The following is a 22,573-nucleotide window of genomic DNA, read 5'->3' as shown; positions in this document are numbered from 1 at the left end:
TGGGAGTCACGATTCTGCCTGTAAAGGTGGTCCCTCTGACTATGCCTCAGCCTCCCTCTTCCGTCACAGAGCCGGGGCTGATTGCCCCAGGTCTCCGGGAAGAACTGGACCGGCTGGTCCAGGAGGCCATCAACAAGGCGATGCAATGACTCCAGGTTCCACCGGCACCGAGAGTGGAACCGGTCACCGACCCGATTCCAGCAGTGCTGGCACCGCTGCTATCCCGGATGGAGGCGCTCATGACCGCCCTTCCACCGGTGATTCCCGGGCCTCCAATGGCTCCAGTGCGCTCCCCGATGACAGCTTCAATGGGAGGAGAAACACCGTTCTGCATTCCTCCTTCGGGGGTATTGCCTCAGCCATCGATGCCATGTCATCCCTCGCCACCAATTCATTCATCGGGGGCGATACGCACATCGATGCCTTAGATGCTGGCACCGATACCCCCCAAGGCATCCACGGTGCCCCCGGTGATTCCTTCGATTTTCTCGGAGCCTCAGCCAGGCCCTTCGGGTATCCAACCCCCTTCTCATCCTACAGGTCAGCTTGCTGATCCTTATGACACCTGGGGTGATGATACTTCCACAGACACCGGTGACTTACCTTCACCTCCTTCTCCTACTGAAAGTAGAAAGCGTTCTCCTCCAGAGGACCTTTCTTTCATTCATTTTGTGAAGGAAATGTCGGAAATGGTCCCTTTTCAGCTTCAGACGGAGCAAGATGATAGGCACCAGATGATGGAGCTTCTCCAGTTCCTGGATGCCCCTAAAGTGATCACTTCTATTCCCATTCATCAAGTTCTTCTTGACCTCCTCAAAAAGAACTGGGAAACCCTGGATCCATTGCCCCAGTACACAGAAAGGCTGACACTACCTATCTAGTACAGTCAGCCCCTGGCTTTCAAAAATCTCAGCTAGACCACCACTCAGTTGTGGTAGAATCAGCTAAAAAGAAAGGAAAAAGGTCGAAGCTTCACTCCTCTACCCCTCCTGTTAAGGAACACAAGTTCCTAGACAATATTGGTTGACGAGTGTTCCAAGGGGCCATGCTCATCTCCAGAATTGCTTCTTACCAGCTGTACATAACCCAATACAACAGGGTCATTTTCAAGCAAATACAGGACTTCTCTGAAACCCTGCCTGACAAATTCCAAGAACATCTTCAAATCCTTGTCAACAAGGGGTTTGAGGCAGGAAAGCATGAGATAAGGAACAGCTTACGATATCTTCGACACCTCCACTAGAGTGTCTGCAACTGTCATTTCGGCAAGACGCTGGGCCTTGCTCAAGTCTTCTGACCTTCTTCCAGAAGTACAAGACAGGCTCTCTGACCTGCCCTGTATAGGTGATAATCTGTTCGGTGAACAGATTCAGCAAATAGTGGCTGAATTAAAGGACCATCATGAGACCCTCAAACAGCTCTCATCGATACGTTCTGACTTCCCTTCTAGACAGCCCTTCAAGAAGGACTCTAAGAAGTCATTCTTCCGCCCAAGGAAGTACTATCCTCCACCAGCAAGGTCCCGCGTTACGAGGCCTTATCAAAAATCTCAGCCTCGCCAGCCCCTGAAGCAAAAGCCACAAGCAGCTCCCCAGCCGGGGCCTGCTTCAGGTTTTTTACTTTCTCTTGGAGAGCAGCAGCCTGATTCCTCTGCCAAGCATACCAGTGGGAGGTCGATTGTGCCACTTTCATGGCATGTGGCAATCAATCATAACCGACCAATGGGTGCTAGCAATCATTGCTCTGGGTTACCACCTAAACTTTCTTGCTCTTCCATCGGACTCGCCACCTCTACAAGCGTGGAGAGTAACCGACCACTCTGTCCTTCTGGAGCAGGAGGTTTCCCTTCTTCTCCAGTTAAGAGCAATAGAACCCGTCCCTCTTTCGCAACAAGGCCTAGGGTTCTATTCCCGGTACTTTTTGATCCCCCAAAAAATCCGGGGGACTTCGTCCAATCCTAGACCTACGTGCCCTCAACAAGTACCTCCAGCGAGAAAAGTTCAAGATGGTAACCTTGGGCTCGCTTCTACCTCTTCTACAAAGAGGAGACTGGCTCTGCTCTCTAGACCTCCAGGACGCATACACCCACATTGCGATATCTCCAGCTCATCGCAAGTACCTCAGTTTTTTAGTAGGCCCAAAGCACTATCAATACCGGGTGCTTCCATTCGGCCTAGCATCGGCACCATGAGTCTTTACCAAATGTCTTGTAGTTGTCGCAGCCTTTCTCAGGAAAGAAGGTGTTCACGTCTACGCCTATCTAGACGACTGGTTAATCAGGGCCCCAACCCAGCAAGCCGCTCGATCGTCCCTGGATTTGACCCTACACACTCTAATTTCTCTAGGATTTCTCATCAATTACGAGAAATCCTATTTAGTCCCATCTCAAACCTTGTCGTTCACTGGGGCAGACTTGGACACCTTACAGGCAAAAGCCTTTCTACCTCAACAACGAGTGCAAACCCTCGTGTCCCTCGCTCACCAGTTGCAGTCTCAGTATACAGCAACAGCTCTGCAATTCCTTGTCCTTCTCGGACACATGGCATCCTCAGTCCATCTCACACCAATGGCCCGCTTGGCCATGAGGTTCATGCATTGGACTCTGAGATCACAATGGATTCAAGCGACTCAGCCTCTGTCAACCATTGTCCACATCATCGACGCACTCAGTCTGTCTCTCGCCTGGTGGAAAGATCAGAACAATCTCCTCCAGGGACTACCTTTTCACCTACCAGATCCTCAACTCATTCTCACGACAGACGCTTCCAACCTCGGGTGGGGAGCTCATGTGAATGATCTACAGACACAAGGATCTTGGTCTCCAGAGGAAGCCAAACACCAGATAAATTTCCTGGAGCTTCGAGCAATGAGATATGCTCTCAGAGCTTTTCAGGATTGCCTATCAAATCACGTCATCTTGATTCAGACGGACAACCAGGTGGCCATGTGTTACATCAACAAGCAGGGAGGCACAGGCTCCTTCCTTCTGTGTCAGGAAGCTGCGCAGATTTGGGCGGAAGTGCTTTCCCACTCGATGTACCTCAGGGCCACCTATTTGCCGGGAGTGCACAATGTCTTGGCAGACAAACTGAGTCGCGTCTTCCAACCGCACGAGTGGTCTCTCAACCCCTTGGTAGCGACCTCTCTCTTCCAACAATGGGGTTATCCCCAAATAGACCTCTTTGCGTCCCCTCAGAACCACAAAGTGAACAATTTCTGCTCCCTCATTCGGAGTGAGCGCTCTCAGCCCAGAGATGCATTCTCCCTCTCGTGGGCAGCCGGTCTGCTTTATGCATTCCCTCCACTTCCTCTTCTCTCGAAGACTCTCGTGAAGCTCCGTCAGGACAAGGGAACCATGATCCTGATAGCACCTCACTGGCCACGCCAAGTGTGGTTTCCCATACTCCAGGATCTCTCCATCCACAGGCACATTCCCTTGGGAACAGACCCGCTTCTGATCACTCAGAACGATGGATGTCTACGCCATCCCAATCTTCAGGCCTTGTCCCTGATGGCATGGATGTTGAAAGGTTAATCCTTCAACCACTTAACCTTTCAGATTCGGTTTCTCGTGTCCTGATTGCTTCACGGAAGCCTTCCACAAGAAAGTCTTATTCCTATAAATGGAAAAGGTATACATCATGGTGTTCTTCGCAATCCCTTGATCCTTTTTCCTGTCCAATCCCAAGGTTTTTGGACTATCTCTGGCATTTCTCGGAATCAGGTCTAAAGACCTCTTCCATCAGAATGCATGTCAGTGCGGTAGCCGCCTTCCATAAAGGTGTCGAGGATGTCCCCATATCGGTACAACCCCTCGTAACAAGTTTTCTGAAAGGCTTGCTCCATATTAAGCCACCTTTACATCCTCCGGCCCCTTCTTGGGACCTTAATCTGGTTCTCTGGCAGCTCATGAAACCACCATTCGAACCTCTTCACTCCTGTGACCTAAAATATCTCACATGGAAAGTGATTTTCCCTTTGGCTATCACTTCAGCTCGCAGGGTTAGTGAGTTACAGGCCCTAGTTACCTTTCCGCCTTACACTAAACTCCTGCAGGACCGGGCGGTACTCCGCACTCACCTTAAGTTTTTGCCTAAGGTAGTTTTGGAGTTTCACATTAATCAATCCATCATACTACCTATCTTCTTTCCCAGGCCCCACTCCAACTCAGGGGAACACGCTCTGCATACCCTTGACTGTAAACGGGCTCTAGCGTTCTACCTAGACCGTACAGTTACCCACAGGAAGAGCACTCAGTTATTCGTCTCTTTCCATCCCAACAAATTAGGGCAACCTGTGGGTAAGCAGACTCTCTCCTCCTGGTTGGCGGACTGCATATCTTTTTGCTATCAGCAAGCAGGCATTCTTTTTCAAGACCGTGTTAAAGCATACTCTGTGAGGGCCATGGCGACTTCAGTAACACACCTACGATCGGTGCCGCTTCCTGATATTTGCAGGGCTGCCACCTGGAGTTCTCTCCACACTTTCGCAGCCCACTATTGCTTGGACAAAGCCGGAAGACAAGATTCCATCTTCGGCCAATGTATCCTGCGCACCTATTTCCAACGTGACGTAGCTACACCCTTCTGCCTGCCCGGTGGGGTTCAGGATGCCCTCTACCAAATTCCACCCAAGTTGTTGTGCCTGTTGAACGCCTTTGGGTACATTTGGTGCATGTTCGGACATCCTCAGCTCGGTACTCACCCATATGTGAGGACTACCATCTTGCTTGTCCTGTGAGAAAGCAAATGTTGCTTACCTCTAACAGATGTTCTCACAGGACAGCAGGATGTTAGTCCTCACGAAACCCGCCTGCCGCCCTGCGGTGTTGGGTTCGTAATGTTTTCTTGTTTTATTTTTTCGGCACTGCCTGTAGCTATCAAATAAGACTGAAGGGGGACCCCTGCTGGCTGCAGGGTTAGTGCCAGTCTGGGCATGCCCAGTAGGGGCCAGTCAAAGTTCTGGAAACTTTGACAGAAGTTTTCCGTGATTGGGCTCCGTCCTGATGATGTCATCCATATGTGAGGACTAACATCCTGTCCTGTGAGAATACCTGTTACAGGTAAGCAACATTTGCTATCACTTTTCCCCATATATCTTATATATTTATTAATCAAAAATACAAAATAGTTTATCACAAAAGATATTCCACCTCACAAATCTCTTGAAAACCCCCAAAAAGTCAATAGTTATACCCACTTGATTAAAACACATTGCACCACTCAATCGGCTCAAACCTTTTTTCACCGCACAACAAACACACATCTCACTGGTATCAACACACCATCCCCACCCAAAAATATCTAATCAATACCCTTTTAAAATAATTCATGTATAGTGTAAGTCCATGGACATGCTATCTTAGAATCTTCAGTATTCAGAGCAAAAAACTCTTAGTGCTTAAAGCAAACAGATTAACATTCTGGATCATCCAAAAACTATATTCAAAATTATATGTTCTTCTTTTGTTAATTATTGAGCCCTTCTACTTAACTTATAACTGTCCAAAAAATCATCCGACTAGTTCACTGGTACAATAGGCTGAAGACCATTAGGCCATTTTCCAAGTAGTTATTTGTCCTCGCAACTGCTCTTCATGTGCCCTTGGCATGGATGAGCATGGTTAAGGAACGCATCAGCTCACAGTCAAAATGTTCCAATCAGAAAAGTTAACCTATATCCTTCTGTCCAGCCATTCGACTACAAATTATTGCAGTTACCAAACTGCTTCTTCCTGACGCTGCAGCGTTTTGCACATACCCATGCCTGCATCGGGAATTCTCTTGTTCAGATAAGAAATGTAAATCAAACTACACACACAAAGTATATAGAAAAAAACATGTCATCTTCTTAAATAACTCACCATCGATTAAAATGTCCCACAAAACATGGTGCTACCAAACTTTCTATAATCTCTGCGAAAAACATTTTTAAATACCTGCTGTCCAATGACAGGGTCTGCCTCTCTGACATCATTGTGTAAGGCGCTTATTTCTTAAGATAATTGATGCAACAATGGAACTGAAAGAGGACTATCTAATCGTCTTATTAAAGAATTGCATAAATTAATGGACCTGATAGAGCTCTCTCTCAAGGCTTAACATTCATCTCGTTCCGTCTCTCTAATGTGATTGCATAAGGCACTAATCTCCTGAAGACTTACTAAGAATGGACCTGAAAGAGAACCATCCAAATATCTTCTTAGGGAAATGCATGAAAAAATGGACCTAATAGAGAACTATCTCAGAATCAGCTATTCATCCCCATGGGTCACTCCATTTACTTATTGACCCAAGAGAGCGCTGACTAAGAACGGCATTTGCCGGAGCCAACAATCAAAACACCCCAACTTAATGAAAAAACTCCAGAATTCAGTAATACCAAAGGTTTGTCTTTTTCCAGAATTCTTAATAAAAACACAAATATTTCATTATATCAGGGGCTATGACATCTTAAATGCAAAAATATAACAATATATCGATCAACCCCATTAGGCACTGATGGAAAAGCACCAACTCAATAAAAAAAAAAAAAAAATGCTCCATTCAGCCTCCTTATTCAATACCAAAGGGACAACTGTCTTCCATTTAAAAATATAAGACTTCCTTTTGCACCAGACACTTATTAAAGTCACCCCCTCTACCACGTGGACACACCTTTTCTAACACTATAAAACTTAAAACTTAAATCCTCACCAATGTTCCCTCTAAGGTTTGGTGGCATGTGTGCAAAAATTGAAACTAATGTGCAAAATTTTCACATGTCAATTTTATTGTGCAAAATTTCTCAACATATGATTCAAATATGAACATTTGCAGAAAGGTGAAAGAGAAAACATTACATTACATCAACCGTAGAAGTATTTCGTCGTCCTTTGCAGTTCTTCCAAAATGAATACACATCGTTCAAATTAACTGCTTGTCCTGACATTAAATATAGTTTTATCCTAATGAGGTTGTCCAGATGGTTGACTTCTAGCCGATTTCTGGTCTTTGTTTTAATCTGATTCATGAGACTGAAACCTCTCTCACAATCTGCGCTAGACGCCTGGAAAGTTCCACAAATGTCAAGCAATTGGCCTAAGTCAGAAAACCCATCCTGCTGCCTAATATAAACAATCATGTCGTCAAAATTCTTCAGTGCACCTTGTGCCAATTTTTCACTCATGATGAATTTAAAGTCCACATACTGAGCAACTAAATTCTTCTTAAGAACAACTTCTGGCTTGTTTAGCAAGGTGCAGTATCTAGCTGCCAGTATTTCAATTTTGTCAGAACCAAATAAAAAATTCTTAACATTTTCAACAGATGCAAAGGAATCTTTATCAAAGACTGACCATTCGCCAAGTTCATCTTCAGGAAATCTACTGCTAAAGTGATCACAGACACGTTCTATGAAATGGATGACAGCAGTGGTGTTGACAGAAGGATACGTTGCTATAACATTATGAACTTCCCCTGAGAAATGAATGGTGTCACCAAGATACTGTGATCGAAGTTTCATTATTTTGGCTTTTGTCATCTGGAACACCTCTACAGTTGTTAAGTTGCTCCTCTGAAGACGTCTACACAACTCTGCCAACTCTCCTAATACATCATTTAAAGTAAAGATGGTAACATGATACTCAGGTTTTGTCAACTTGTCTAAGCAGTATTTGTGTATTGGGTCATCGTCTTCTTCTATCCGTTCTCTGCAATATTGAATCAGCATATCGTAGTTCTTGATTAAGGCATTCACTGCAAAATGTCGAGACAACCACCTGACTTCATTAAGGGGCCTGAATGCAACTGCATCATGTTCTGATGCCTGACAAAGTTCCTCAAACCTGGATTTCTTCACAGATGACAGACTAAAAATCGTGTAAACTGTTCGAATTAGAGTTTGTATATCTTTCAACACAGCGTTATGCTTCCAAGCATCATCAAGTCCTAAATCCTCTCTGTGTGCCACACAATGTTGCTCAAGCAAATGTTTGTTAGATCGTCGAAGTATTGCAGCAACACCATTATATTTGCCAAGCATCACAGAAGCCCCGTCTGATGTGAACATTACCATTTTGCTCAAGTCAAGACTGTTCTCTTGGTAGAAATTGTTAATGGCTGTCACAATAGCTGCACTGTTACATTCTGTCAGCTTCAGAATTCCAGCAAAATAAGTACAGTAAGCAGCTTCATCTTCTTTTCAAAATTTTACATAAAGAATTAACATTTTTGTCACGGTGATGTCTGTACTCTCATCAATTATGAGAGTGTGGAATGTCGACTGGTGCCAATCATTTATCATATCTCTTTGTATTACTGAGTTCATGCACTCTAGAAATTCAAACGCATAATTTTTACTTCTCCAAGATTCCGGTATTTTTACATATTTTCCAATGTGATTGTGAATTTCCTGAACAGATAGCATCGAAGAATTCAATTTTATGGCAAGGAGGACATTATCAATTAGAATTTTTACCTCCTCACTGGAAGCAGACTTTCTTTCAGAAATTTCAGTTTTTGTCTTCTTTTCTTCAGTAGTTTCCTTCAGCAATGCCAGAAGTGTTCCCCGACGCTGACGACTTAGCAAATCGACAGACTGAACGTAAACTTTCTGGAGTAAATGTCGCTTTAAATAATCCAGTTTCCATTCGTCCCACTGTTTTCCTTGGGCGAAAGCACAATGAGCATTCGCATGTTTGCAGATGTCGCAGACAACAGAGTTCTCCGAGTTGAACTTAAAAATATTTCCAAGAATCGTTCGCTGTTTGATGACTCACTCCGGCATATCGGCTTCTAAATATTCTTTGAGCCATTCGACTTTAAAGTTCAATCTCGCTTTCTTAGTCAAACGTTTATCGTTTCTTCCGTCTTTGAATTCACGTTTCGACATATTTTTCCGCTATCTTCTGTCTGCCTGTACCCTTTCTCATGAACGCCGTTCACCACACCACACAATCAACCGGAAACGGAAAACAGGAAACGGAAATGAACGAAAGTATGACTAATGCGCTGTCGATAAGAAAATTTAAATTTTGTAGCACTATACGAAAACGTCTATTCTTACTGAAACTCGTTTCAGTAAGAATTTCAATGGCAAAATTGTAACTCGTTACAATTTTGCCATTGAAATCTGTAAATTTAAATTTTATTTTTTTTGCGCGGCAGATAAAAACATGTGCGCGGCAGGAATTTAACTTATGCGCGGCCGCGCGATTGCGCAGCTTAGAGGGAACATTGATCCTCACCCTAATGTCCCTGTGCATTCCAATGGGAGACTAAAGGTGCCTCCACCTTCCCCCTGCAGATATAACTCAGGTGTACCTGAATTCTAATTTTAGTGACCTCATAGTTTTCCCAACATAAGCGAGATTGCAGGGACAGCATATCAAATAATTGACCCCTGCTGTCTCACAGGTAGTAAAAGAAAACAATCAGAAAGGGCGGTGTTAAGCTAAAATAAACATGTCGCCATTAAAAGATAACGAACATACATTGCAATGGCCGCATACAAAATGTCCTCTACGATTATCGGTTCCTCTACTTTTCTGATATACATACCGAAAACGGCAAGATTGTCTCTTAAATTTTGTGCTTGTATCAATGCAAATGTAGGATCCTCACGGAACACTGAGTCTAAGCACAAAATATTCCAGTGAGTCTTTATACTCCACTGGACTTTCCAAGTGTCTGGGGAAAAGGGGAGGTTGCAAACCAACTGCGATGATCCTTTGGACGGTTACAAGTTAAGTAGAAGGGCTCAATAATTAACAAAAGAAGAACATATAACTTTGAATATAGTTTTTGCATGTTCTAGAACTTTCTGCTTTGAGCACTAAATTTTTTTTGCTCTGAATATTGAAGATTCTAAGACAGCATGACCATGGACTTACACAATACGTAAATTATTTTAGAAGGGGATTGATTAGATGTTTTTGGGTGGGGATGGTGTGTTGATGCCAGTGAGATGTGTGTTTGTTGTGCAGTGAAAAAAGGTTTGAGCCAATTGAGTGGTGTGATGTGTTTTAATCAATTGGGTTTAACTATTGACTTTTTCAGGTTTTTCAAGAGAGTTGTGAGGTGTCAGATATCTTTTGTGATAAATTATTTTGTATTTTTGATTAATAAATATATAAGATATACGGGAAAAAGTGATTGTTACAAATTGAATCCTGGAGGGCCCTGTTGTAGCGAGCCTCTTCAGCAGTCTGTGCATTAGGTACGGGGATGATGAGCCAGGTTTTGACTGGATATTCTCTATCACCTGTAGGAAGAATGCAGAGAAGAGTAGAGTTAGACGTTCTTTAGTGCTGGGCAGGGGTTGTTCCCTAGTTCAGGTTGGAACAGTCATCCTGAGCCAATGTTGTCCGTCCATCTAGAAAATGAAGGAGATGAAGAGGTTAGTTGCAGTATGGTAATAGTGGTAAGTGCATTTCTACCTAAAACTCATTCCCCGGTAATGTGCCCTTCCTGGAAGCAATCATGAATTCCTAGCTGCGAGAGAATGTAGGCATCATGATAATGCCCGGGTTTCCAGAATCCAGTGTCCAAAATTATGCCCTTGGCATTGCAGGTTGCCTGCATATTGAGAAAGTGAAAGCCCCTGCAGTTGTGACAGGTGGCCTTATCTCCCCCCAGTGCCATTATTCAGTCGTGAATAGAGTTAATAGCCCCAAGACAGAGGGGAAGCATATAGTGTTGTAGAAATCAGTCGTTATTTAGTATTGTTGCTCTCTACTCTGAGGAAAAGATATGTATTGGTGAGCTTTCCTGAGAAAGCTGCCAGGAATTTCTCTGTACACATTGGGTGGCAGACTGGCTTATTCCAGCTGTGATCCCTAGAGGTGTCTGGAAAGTTCTGGTGGCCAGAAATGGAGATAATGATCTTGACGTACTGGCAAAGTGCTGCCTGTAGTAGGTTGTAAGTCCTACTCTAACTGCTGGCATAGCTTCAGAATGGCTTCTTTGTTAAATCTGAACCTGCACAAGACTTGTTCCTCTGACAGATCCAAAATGTGTGCTCTAGTCCCATATGCTCTGTAAGGTGTGCCTCATCTTCTTCCTCTGTTCTGTCTCCCTCCTCAGCTGTTGTAACATGAGTTCCTATAAGCCCATTAGAGTTGTTTTCAATACGGATTCTCCACCACTGACTCCCAACCATAGATTGCACGCAGATGTGTCACGTGTGTATGTGCTTTTTTTGTGTGTGTATTAACAACAAATAGTATATTTGTTGGGTTTTGCTAATTCCACCAAATATAAAAGTGATAAAGCATGATGGAACCAATGTACATGCTTTGCAGTAATTTTAATGGACTGGAACTAGTGAACTGATATGCCAGTGTTTTATATGGAGAGTCACTTGTATTGAGATATTTCAATGAATGGAGAAGCGGGACCTCTGCTTGTCAAAATGTGTTGGTTTTTTTGGGGTTTTTTTTCATTTTGCTGTGCTAGAACTGAATCAATATTACTAAATATTATCAGCACATACTAACTTCATAATTTCACTAATCAAAATGTCCAAAATAACGCAATGTTTGCATACATTTTCTGAATATCTTGTGTCTTGAGAACTTTGAAATGTCTGTATGCTAGTGCCAGAAGTCTAAGAAGTGAGATGGGAAAGTTAGTGTATAGCAGTGAATGATGACATACACTTAATTGACATCTCAGAGACATGGTGGAAAGAGGATAACCAATGAGAGAGTGCTATACCAAGGTACAAATTATATAGCAATGATAGAGAGGAGCAACTTTGTGGCGGGTTGGCACTTCATGTCCGGGATGGTACAGTCCAACTGGATAAAGATCCTGCAAGAGACTAAATGCACAATTGAATATTTATGGGTAGAAATCCCTGATGGGTTGGAGAAGAGTACAGTGATAGGAGCATACTATCGTCCACCTAACCAAAATGATGAGATGGACAATGAAATGAATAAGAGAAGCTAACCAACTTGGTAGTGCAATAATAATGGAAGATTTCAATTACCCCAATATTGAATGGGTAAGGGAAACATCAGGACATGCTAGAGAGAGAAAGTTCCTAGATGGAATAAATGACAGTTTTATGGAGCACTTGGTTCAAGAACAGACAAGAGAGGAAGCAATTTTAGATCTAATTCTCAGTGGAGCACAGGATTTGGTGAGAGAGGTAATTGTGTTGGGGCCGCTTAGCAATAGCGATTATAATATGATTTAATTACTGGAAGGGGGACAGTAAGTAAATCCATTACTCTAACACTAAACTTTCAAAAGGGAAACTTTGATTAAATGAGAAAAGTAGTTAAAAAAAAAACAAAACCTGAAATGTGCAGCTACAAAGGTTAAGAATGTGCAACAGGCGTGGACATTTGGTAAAAAATATACCATCTTAGAAGTGCAGTCCAGATGTATTCCAGGTATTAAGAAAGGTGGAAGGAAGGTCAAACAATTTCTACATGGCTAAAAAATGAGCTGAAAGAGCATATCATCAGAAGAAAAATGTACGACACTGATAAGATAGGCTAAGAAAGAATTTGAAAAGAAGCTGGCCATAGAGGCAAAAACTCATAAAACTTTTTTAAAATGTATCTTAAGCCGAAAGCCTGCGAGGGAGTCGATTGGATGTTTAGATGATCGAGGCGTTAGAGGGGCACCTAGGCAAGATAATGCCATCTCAGAAAGACTAAACAAGTTTTTGCTTCAGCTTTTCCTGAACAGGATATTGGGGAAATACACATTCTGGAGATGGTTTTCAAAGGTGACTATTCAGATGAACTGAACCAAATCACTGTGAATCTGGAAGATGTGGTAGGCCAGACTGCAAACTGAAGAATAGTAAATCACCTGGACCATATGGTATACACCCCAAGGTTCTGAAAGAACTAAAAAATGAAATTTAAGACCTGTTTCAATTAATTTGTAACCTATCATTTAAAATCATCCATTGTACCTGAAGACTGGAAAGTGGCCAATATAAACCCGATATTTAAAAAGGGCTCCAGGGGGTGATCTGGGAAACTATAGACCAGTGAGCCTTACTTCAGTGCCAGGATAAATCGTGGAAACTGTCATAAATAATAAAATCACAAAACATTTAGATCGACATGATTTAATGGAACACAGCCAGCATGGATTTACCCAAGGGGAAGTCTTACCTCACAAATCTATAATTTTTTGAAGGGGTGAATAAACATGTGGACAAAGCTGAACTGGTAGATGTGGTGTATTTGGATTTTCAGAAGGCATTCGACAAAGTCCCTCATGAGAGGCTTCTAAGAAAACTAAAAAGTCATGGGAAAAGAGGCGATGTCCTTTTGTAGATTACAAAGAGGTTAAAAGACAGGAAACAGAGTAGGATTAAATAGTCAATTTTCTCAGTGGAAAAAATATAAACAGTGGCGTGCCTCTGGGATCTGTACTTGGACCAGTGCTTTTTAATATATTTATAAATGATCCAGAAAGAGGTAAGACGAATGAGGTGATCAGATTTGCAGATGACACAAAATTATGCAGAGTAGTTAATTCTTACGTGGATTGTGATAAATTATAGAAAGACCTTGTGAGACTGGAAGATTGGGCTTCCAAATGGCAGATGAAATTTAACGTGGATAAGTACAAAGTGATGCATATAGTGAAAAATAACCCTTGCATTTACCCAAAGGTTCTATCACCACCCAGTAAAGAGATCTAAGTGTCACAGTGGATAATACATTGAAATCGTTGGCTCAGTGTGCTGAGGCATCCAAAAAGTAAACAATGTTTGAAGTTATTAGGAAGGAAATGGCAAATGGTGGATGTCATAATACCTCTATCGCTCCATGTTGAGACCGCACTTTGAATACTATGTGCAATTCTCGTCCCCACATCTCAAAAAAAAGATATAGATGCACTGGAGAAAGTGCGGAGAAGGGCAACCAAAATAAGGGGCAAGGAACGGCTCCCCTATGAGGAAAGGCTAAAGAAGTTAGGGCTGTTCAGTTTGGAGAAGAGACTACTGAGGAGGGATATGATAAATGTCTACAAAATCATGAAAGGACTTGAACAGGTTAATGTAAATCTGTTATTTACTCTCTTAGATAATAGAAGGACTAAGGGGCATTCCATGAAGTTAGCAAGTGGCTCATTTAAAACATCGAAGAACATTTTTTCACTCAGCACATAGTTAAGCTCTGGAATTCATTGCCAGAGGATGTGGTTACAGCAGTTAGTATATCTGGGTTTAAAAAAGGTTTGGATAAGTTTCTAGAGGAAAAATCCATAAACTATTAATCAATAAGGAATAGTAGCTTGAGTTCTATTTAATGTTTGTATACTTGCCAAGTACTTGTGACTTGGATTGGCCACTGTTGGAAACAGGATACTGGGCTTGATGGACCCTAGTATATCTTATGTTCTTATGTTATGTAACTGTGAAGAATCTATTTTAAATTTCATTTGTTAAAAAAATCTGAATAACTGAGCATTTTATTTAAACACGTCTATTTTGCATGCTTCTAAGATCGTAATAGTTTACAATATATGATTAAAAACATATATAATGTAGATATCAAAACAACTCAGTTATATTGGTTTTTATAATAGGTTGAAAGATTTGTCTTGGTAGATATGTGCATTAAAGTAAATATTCTAAACTTTACAAAAAATGATTTCCCTACTTCTGAATCAATGCAGCTTTTTTGGTTCTTGATTTTACTATCTGATTCATTAAGGTTTTAACTAGATTACTGTATTGCTCCCTTCTGCTATTAGTATGATAATAGTTTACTTAAACTTAACTGCAACAGAGTTCTACCATTGTTAGCTTAATCTAACTTAAATCCATTTATACTTTTCATATCTGCTTGTTGTGATATATTAGATTCAAGAATATTAGGAAAAATTAGCCCAGAGCCAACTAACAGCAATGCCACTATGAACTGCTTAATATTTGAAAAGTACATATCAAGTAATATGTACCCTAGGCCTGTAGTGCCCTTCATTTTATGCAAATTTATTTTGTGCATATTCATTGTTGATATCCTGAAAAACTGAGTAGCTAGGTGTTTCTCGAATACTGGGTTGAGAACCACTGCCAGAGTGGATAATCACACACTTATCTTTAACAGCACTAGTTTAAGGATAAATATTGTATTTTCTTTGAAATTTGGTGGTTCAAACCAAAGTTCATGTCCCAAATTTAGTGTTTGACAGTGCAGAAAAATGTGACTTTTTCTTTGTTTGAGCTACAGCAGCATCACCACCACCAAGATTAAATTATTTAAGAGTGCATAGTGCGGCACTTGAATACTGTTATAGCTGTTGTCAGAATTTGATATTGCAATTTCAGGCAAGAACAATCCTGCTGGGGAAGAGAAAACCAGTTAGAAAAAAATGTAATTATTCACCTTGAAAATGAAACTAGTAAAATGGGAGAGTGTCAAATGGAAAGCTATCAAAAGCATACCCTGAGATGATACGTTGGACTGTGTTCCCTGATTTAATTTTCTGTCTCTATGGGACAGTCAAGTCTAAATGGTTGATTCCCTGCAGTAACATTACTTGAATTAGATTTTATTCCTTGAATGTTTTTAGATTGCATGTAAAACTAAATTTTATAAATGGTTAGTGTGTATACAGTTGAACCCTTTTGGATTGGATTTAGATTTGATCAATCACCTTTCCAAAGCCTGGTTTGACGAGTTTCAGGTACAATAGGTATTCCCCTGCCCTAGAAGGCACCAATGTAATAAGGTGCACTAGGCTGTGTATACACAAGCTACACATTTTTCATATTCTACATTCATTTTTGTGCATCGAACTTTACTCCAAATGTAGTAAAGGAGTTTTGCACTCAAAACATGTATATGCAGTTTGACTCTCCTCCATGAAAATCTCATATTAATGAAGACATTAGCTTTTACTCCCCAATGCAAAGAGATGCAAAGGCTTAACTCATGTTTTCTTAACATTAGACATTTAACTCCTGGTCAGAGATGGAGTAAAATTTCTCTATTGCGCTGAACCTGGAGTTTGTAGTGCTGGAATCCTTTTTTTGTGATTTATGTACAATTTATAAACACAGATTTTATGCTCCTAATTTTGGAGCTTAGCAGCTTGTGCTCCTATTTCAAGTATTTTGCTCTTAGTTTATGTGCAGAATTTTTATGCATACATCTTTTAGGAGCACAACTGGGGGGAACTATAATTGCAGCATGACTGCGTCTCTGATCAGAGATCGGTGGCTAATATATTTATGCTTGCGAATCAGTTAGTTCCCTATGAGAAAGAGGCAGACGAGGAAGATTAGATCTCACTTGACAGAAAAATCTCTCCCGGAGATGTCTGTCTACTCTGGACAGTTTTGTGCAGCATTCAACTGATTTTGAAGGAGGGACCCTCTTTGTGGCCAGATTTGGTGAGGGGGCAGCTGACCGGCTGAAGGTGCCTGAGTCCCCCTGCTCATGAGCCTCCTTTTGCACCAAGTCGCCAAGAGAGCAGCACCATGTGAGAAGAGAATGTAATATGACTGCATGGCAGCAAACTCTGTGATTTTCAATTAGGAGATGTGGAGGATTCCGCGTCTACTCTGCTGCCATAGATTGGGGGTTTGGAGTTGCAAGCTACCATGGCTAAAGTGATGGTAGGAGGTGATTCTTCTTTGGACAACTCTCACAATTATCCGTGCTGGAAAAACAGGTGCTCATGATTGAGCACCCGTGTTCCTAATGCACGCCCATCCACTTCTTCCAGGAGCACGATGCAGTAGGCTAATGAGCTGCTGCGTTAAAAAGGCACTAGGGGAAATTGTGCGTCCCTAGCGCCTCCTTGGCATCGGGCGCCCAGGAGAAGTGGCTGTGTGCAGGTTAGGAAAAAGGACGCTCAATTTTACGAGCATCAGTTTTCCCAACGGACAGCCACAGTTTAGGAAAACGGACACTCATAAATTGAGAGTCCGTTTTCCTAATCTCACTACTGTCAAGACACTTTTTTTTTTACATTACTGCTTTCTGTGGTTCCTCTGACCTAATATCACCATGATATTAAGTCTGAGGAACCACAGAAAAGCAGTATTTTCTGCTTTTCTGTTCAAATTTTGGGGCTCTTCAAGACTTAACGCCAGCCTTGGAGATGGCATTAATTTTTGAGGGTTAAAATGTGCGTGTTGGGTGCACAGTTATTTTTTACATTGGGGGGTACTAGCTAATAGCCTCATCAACATGGCATTTACATGTGATGAACGCTATTAGCTATGCCCTATTTTGAATACGCATTTTGGACACACTGATCCCCTTATTTCATAAGGGGTTATGAACGCATGTTCAAGACATACGTCCAACCGTAATTTAATCTGTGTGCTGACCTGAGCGCACAGTATTGCATCAGCCTAATTGTTTTTGTTCTGACCGCTATAGACTCCAGTGGTTCCCCTGAGATTGTTGTGGGTAACTTAACTTAAACCCCCAGTTGTTACTTTAGACTCCTTATGGAATGTTTTGGTGAGCATGGAATCATCAATTATAAAATGTTCTGCTGAAATTGTTACTTTGACAAATCATGTTCAGCAATTATCACAACATTATTTGCAAACCACCTGGATTATAAAATTAAGCTTGAAAGCTTGGAGAGCTCTGTCATTGAAATTGAGATCTTTAATGTGGCTGTGGTTCAAGACAATGAGCCCATGGCACAGATTAGAACATTTGGAGAACTTTTCCAGGCATTTGAATCTTCGTATTCTTAATTTTTTTAAGGTATTTCTTTGTCCCCTATAGATGTCTTTAAGAGTTGTCTTAAAGAGAATTTAAATATATCACCAAATGTGTTTCCACCTATTTCTAAGATTTATTATTTGCTTTTAGGGAAAAGAGGAGTTGAGGGGAATTTCAGCAGAGGAGTCAACTGTCTGCAGATAGATTGGACTTCATTTTGACTGGATTTTTGGAACAGTCTGATAAGGAGGAAGATAATATAACAACCTTAAATGTGCCTTTTTTGTTTAAACAGGATTTAAAAATGGTAATTCATTTGTTCTTTAGGATCAGGGAGTTTCTAGACCTTTCTAAAGAATTGCAAGAGGCTAGATCTCTTGGGACTAGTATGTTTCTTTGTTACCCTTGCAAGTGCTTAGTCTATTTAGGGAATGTTAAATATGTTTTCTATGACCTTACCCAAGTAAGATGTTTCTTATACTCAAAAGCCGGAGTGCCTCACCAATCTGCACCGAGTTAAGAATTAGGCTCTTTGTATTAGTAATTGCCAGTTGTTAGCATCAGTATCAGTTTGCTTTTTCTAGTTTCTTATGCTCTGATTTTTCTTGGGTTTCTACCTTTTTTATGACCTAATAAAGTAATGATGTATCTTTTTTTTTTTCCTTTCTGGAGTAACTTGCATGGCATTATATGTACTTTGCTTTTCTTAATTACTTGATGTAAAATTTTGAAATGCAAATAAACACAACTTTAAGGGGCACAAATCGTTTTCTGCAGAAAATAGGGGTAATTTTCAAAAGAATTTACATGTGTAAAAGCATACATAGTAATTTTCAAAAGCCCGTTTACACGTAAAACATATTGACAATTCAATAATATTTTGTAGCAATTTTCAAAAGCCCGATATTTGTATCGAGTGCATTTACGTGTGTAAAACCCAGTTCTAAGCACATAAATCCTTGTGAAATTAGTCTCAATGCATATGGAACATGGTTATAGTCTAAAACAGTGGTTCTCAACCTTTTTCCGGTCGGGACACACCTGACAGATGGTTCTCACATACGTGACACAACATGTGACCATCACGGGGCAAAATGTAAACATGCACTCTGCATTCTCAGGAGCCTGCCTCCCCCCCCCCCCCCCCCCCCCAGGTCCCCAAACAATGGATACAGATGGATTTCCCCATACAACTCACCATATAAAACAGATACTGTATTCTGATTCTGGTACTGGTACTATCTCAGTAACAGAATCAAAAACTCTCTTACTACCAGATGCATTGTAAAATACAAAACCTGAAAAGAAAACAGCACATGTGTAGCATATCTTCCATACCTTAGCAATACTAACTCCAAGAACTCAGACAGCAGTATCCCTCTATGAAAAGGCAGCAGTGCACCACCAGTGCATGTCCTACTGAGAATGAGAAAATGCAACAAATAAGACTGATACAGATCCCTACCTACTAGTAAAATACCTCACCTCACTCACACATACAGTTCCATCCTTCACCAGATACAGAATAAAAGACCACAAATTGCAAATGTGGAATGGAAACCTCAAAAAGCCACTATGTATGCAGTGCAAAACTGGAGAGCTAGAAACAGAAATATATTTTCTCTTGCACTAAGTATAGTTCAAAGAGAGAAGAAATGCACATTCCCCAAACTGACATATTATGGCTCTTGCACCTCTTGTCACTCTCCCTCCATGCCTCCGTCATCCTTCACTTCTCCCAATTACTCCCTTTCAATCTTCCGCTCACACTCACATCCCTGCCCAGCATTCCTGACCCCCCCCCCCCCAACATCCTCTTCCCTGTGCTCCCTCCCTGCTTGACTCTCCCCACCCCCTCTCTGCCCAGCTAGCCCGACCTCCTATTTCTTATCCCTTTCTGCTCAGCAGCCCCCACACTCCCTCTCCCTTCCACCTCTGTCTGCCCAGAATTTCCAACCTCCTTTTCCCCACCCCCTCTACAAGGTGAAGAGATCATCAGCAGCATCTCTCCCAGCAGGGGACGATAAAGTTTGTGTCCTATCGGGGCCCAGAACAGCAGGAGCTGGCAATCTCTGGCTCTGATCTGGGTGAAGGAGGAAACAGCTTTCTTCTGAGCCAGAAAGAAGAGAAGGAAGTGAGAGCAGCCCCCCCCCCCCCCCATCAGGCCCAATGAAAGAGAATTCAACTAACTCCCACCTGGGCTGATAAGGAGGCAGCCATCTGCTGGCCCTGCGACACCTCCCAGGGCCTCGCGACACCCCCGTGTGTCCCGACACACCTGTTGAGAAACACTTGACTAAAATGTGGTTGGTGTGCATTAACCATGATTTATGCACACAAAGCATGGTTTGTGCTTATTAAACATTATTTTTGTATGATATTCTAGTTTTTTGCATATATATTTAGGTTTATGCAAGCTTTTAACTCCCTTCAGCATTTGCATACAATGAGCTTTCTGCATCAGGAGTTCATTTCTTTTTTTGGTAGCACATTGAAAAAAAATTCAGGTTGAAAGACAGCACATATTTTTACTCTTGTATTATTATATTGGTCCCTTAGTTTGTACCTGAGGCAATGGAAAATAAGGCAACTTGCCCATCATTACAAGGAGCATCAATGTGATTTGAACCCTGGCTGTGCCGTTCTCCGTCTGCAGTTCTAACCACTCACTGGCTATTCCACTCCTTATAACCAGCACCTTCCTTTCACACACATACTTAACTGTGTCAAGATTGTCATATCAGATGAAACGTAATTCATCTATATCACAAATCTGAAACTGACATACCAGATATATACTTGCTCAAAGAATTTTTTCCCTAGATAATGGAGAAATATCCATTTTGAATAAAGATCTAAATAGCATAAAAATCATGCACATGCCTTTTAAATCCTCTATCATACTTTGCTCTGACATATTTTATAAGACTGTGCAAAAGCCAAACATCTAAAATGAAGACCAAACAATGTTAACGAATTCAAGACTTAAACACAACAGTGTCTATGGTCAGAAAAAGAGATTCTTGTTCTTTAGTTTTATTTGGCTTTAAAATAAAGGATGCTTATTTTTAGTTTTCTTCAGTCTCCTGGTGTCTCCAGTTCTATAACATTGTTTTGACACTGCTCTTTTTGGAACTGTCATTGTTTACTCAAATGGAGACTTTTCTCTGAGTTTGTGGAGGTGTTGAAGGTGAAGTGGGCATCCTAGTTTTAAGTGTCCACAAAATCCTTGCAGTGCGTGCCGGGCCTATGGCCCTGGGACAAATGTAAGTCCCAGGACTTTACTAAAGGGGCGGGGCTAGAGGCCTCTGACAGAGCGGCCATTGCCGCTATGTCGGAGGATCGCATGCCAACAAGCTGCCGGTGCGCGCAAAAGGTAAGATAATTTTTGGGAAGGTTAGAGTAGGGCTAGGGGCGGAAAGGTTAGGGGAAGGGGTGGGAAGGTTAGGGGGGAGGGAACGGAGGAAGGCAGCGCAGCTCGGCGCATAATTGAGCACCCCCTTGCGCGCGTGCCGACCCCAGATTTTATAACATGCATGCGCGCCAGGTTGCACGCGCACATGTAGGCCGTATGTGCTTCTTTTAAAATCTACCCCTAAGCTTCCAGAAAGCCTTCTACCAGTAGGTCTTATGGACTGAAGTGGAAAAAGTTAACAGTGTGAAATGAGCAAAGAGCATTAAACCCTTTCTCTTGCTCAACACAAAACTGCTTGACTAACTTCTACATCTTTCTGAAGCTGGTGTTAAGACCAACTCTGTCAGGGTTCATCTTAGTGCAGTTGGTGCAGATCACCATGTAGAAGGCAAGCCCATCTTTGTATAACCTTTGGTTGTACGTTTTATGCAGGGTCTGTTTCATGTGAAGCCTCCCATTAAACCTCCTATTGGGTCATGGGTCCTCAACGTGGTTTTGTCCCTGCTGATGAAAGCTCCCTTTGAGCTCCTGTGACCTGAAGTACCTGACCTGGAACGTTATATATTTGGCGACTGTTACTTCAACATGTAGGGTCAGAGAGCTTCTCAGGCCTTAGTGACTTATCTACCTTATACTAAGTTTTTTCAAAATAGGGTGTCTTGTGCATACACCCTTATTAAGTTTCTGCCTAAGGTGGTGTATGACATGGGGTTCTGCCCCCAGTCCATAATACAGCAAGACACACAGAGACACAGGGCCATACTCAAGAAAAGGGGAACCCAGGGCAGGGCTTCAACACAAGAGGCTAGTGGAGTCTAAGGCACTGAGGCTGTATCTAGGTCAGGAGCAAGCTGAGGGTGGGGGACTTAATCACTTAGACAACCCACCCACAGCAGCAGGCAGGGAATTAGGGCCCAATCAATCCTGGAATAAGACCTTTCCTAAAACTGAGGCGCTTAAACCCTTCCAGCCAGAGGCCAAGCTCTCTGTGGAAGAGATGGAGCTAGACCTGACACCTGCTCAGACCTTTATGGAGGAAGACTGTGAGATGGACATTGACTAAAGTCAGTCTTTGATAAACTTGGCTATCTGGGGAATTAGAGTAATCCCAAGACAAGTTGTTATACGACCCCAGGCATAAGAGTGCACACATTTTGTATTTGATTTTTCTTTTTCCTTCTTGTTTCGCTGGGGTTGCGGAAAAACTGATGTACAGCCTCTGGCTGGTAAGATCAACTTGTGGGGGAGAGAGTTGTTCTGGGCACCTTTCCAGTAATAGTGGCTGCAAGTTCACAAGGTGACCCTGGATCAAGTCTTTTTGCCCTGCCTTGTGTTTTGGTGGTGATATTGCAAACTAGACAAATTCTCCCATGTAAGTAAGAGAGGAACAACACTATCCCTCTTTATATATGGGGCTGTGCTTTGCAGTGACTGCATGGAAGCCAGTGTAGCCCTTTTGGGGTTTTTCCCTTTCCTTGCTGCTCTTGTTTTTTGTTTTCCTTTTT

At 42.0% G+C, this 22,573-nt stretch overlaps 1 protein-coding gene across 8 annotated transcripts in view; it reads left to right on the top strand.

The window, feature by feature from the left end:
- The window catches only part of CTDP1 (CTD phosphatase subunit 1), a 531,182-nt gene that overhangs the window by 288,457 nt on the left and 220,152 nt on the right, over positions 1-22,573 (top strand). Inside the window, exon 13 of one of the 8 annotated variants that reach the window (XM_029590826.1) lies at positions 17,804-18,296. The exons of the other annotated variants lie outside the window; for them this stretch is intronic. Within the exon in view, the coding sequence (XP_029446686.1) occupies positions 17,804-17,857 (54 nt within the window). The 3' untranslated portion in view covers positions 17,858-18,296. Of the gene's footprint in view, positions 1-17,803; positions 18,297-22,573 lie in introns of those variants that run through there. 8 annotated transcript variants of the gene reach the window in all.

The sequence above is a fragment of the Rhinatrema bivittatum genome, chromosome 2 (genome assembly GCF_901001135.1).
Source record: "Rhinatrema bivittatum chromosome 2, aRhiBiv1.1, whole genome shotgun sequence".
Classification (NCBI taxonomy): domain Eukaryota; kingdom Metazoa; phylum Chordata; class Amphibia; order Gymnophiona; family Rhinatrematidae; genus Rhinatrema; species Rhinatrema bivittatum.
This window is presented reverse-complemented; position numbering and strand designations above follow the sequence as displayed.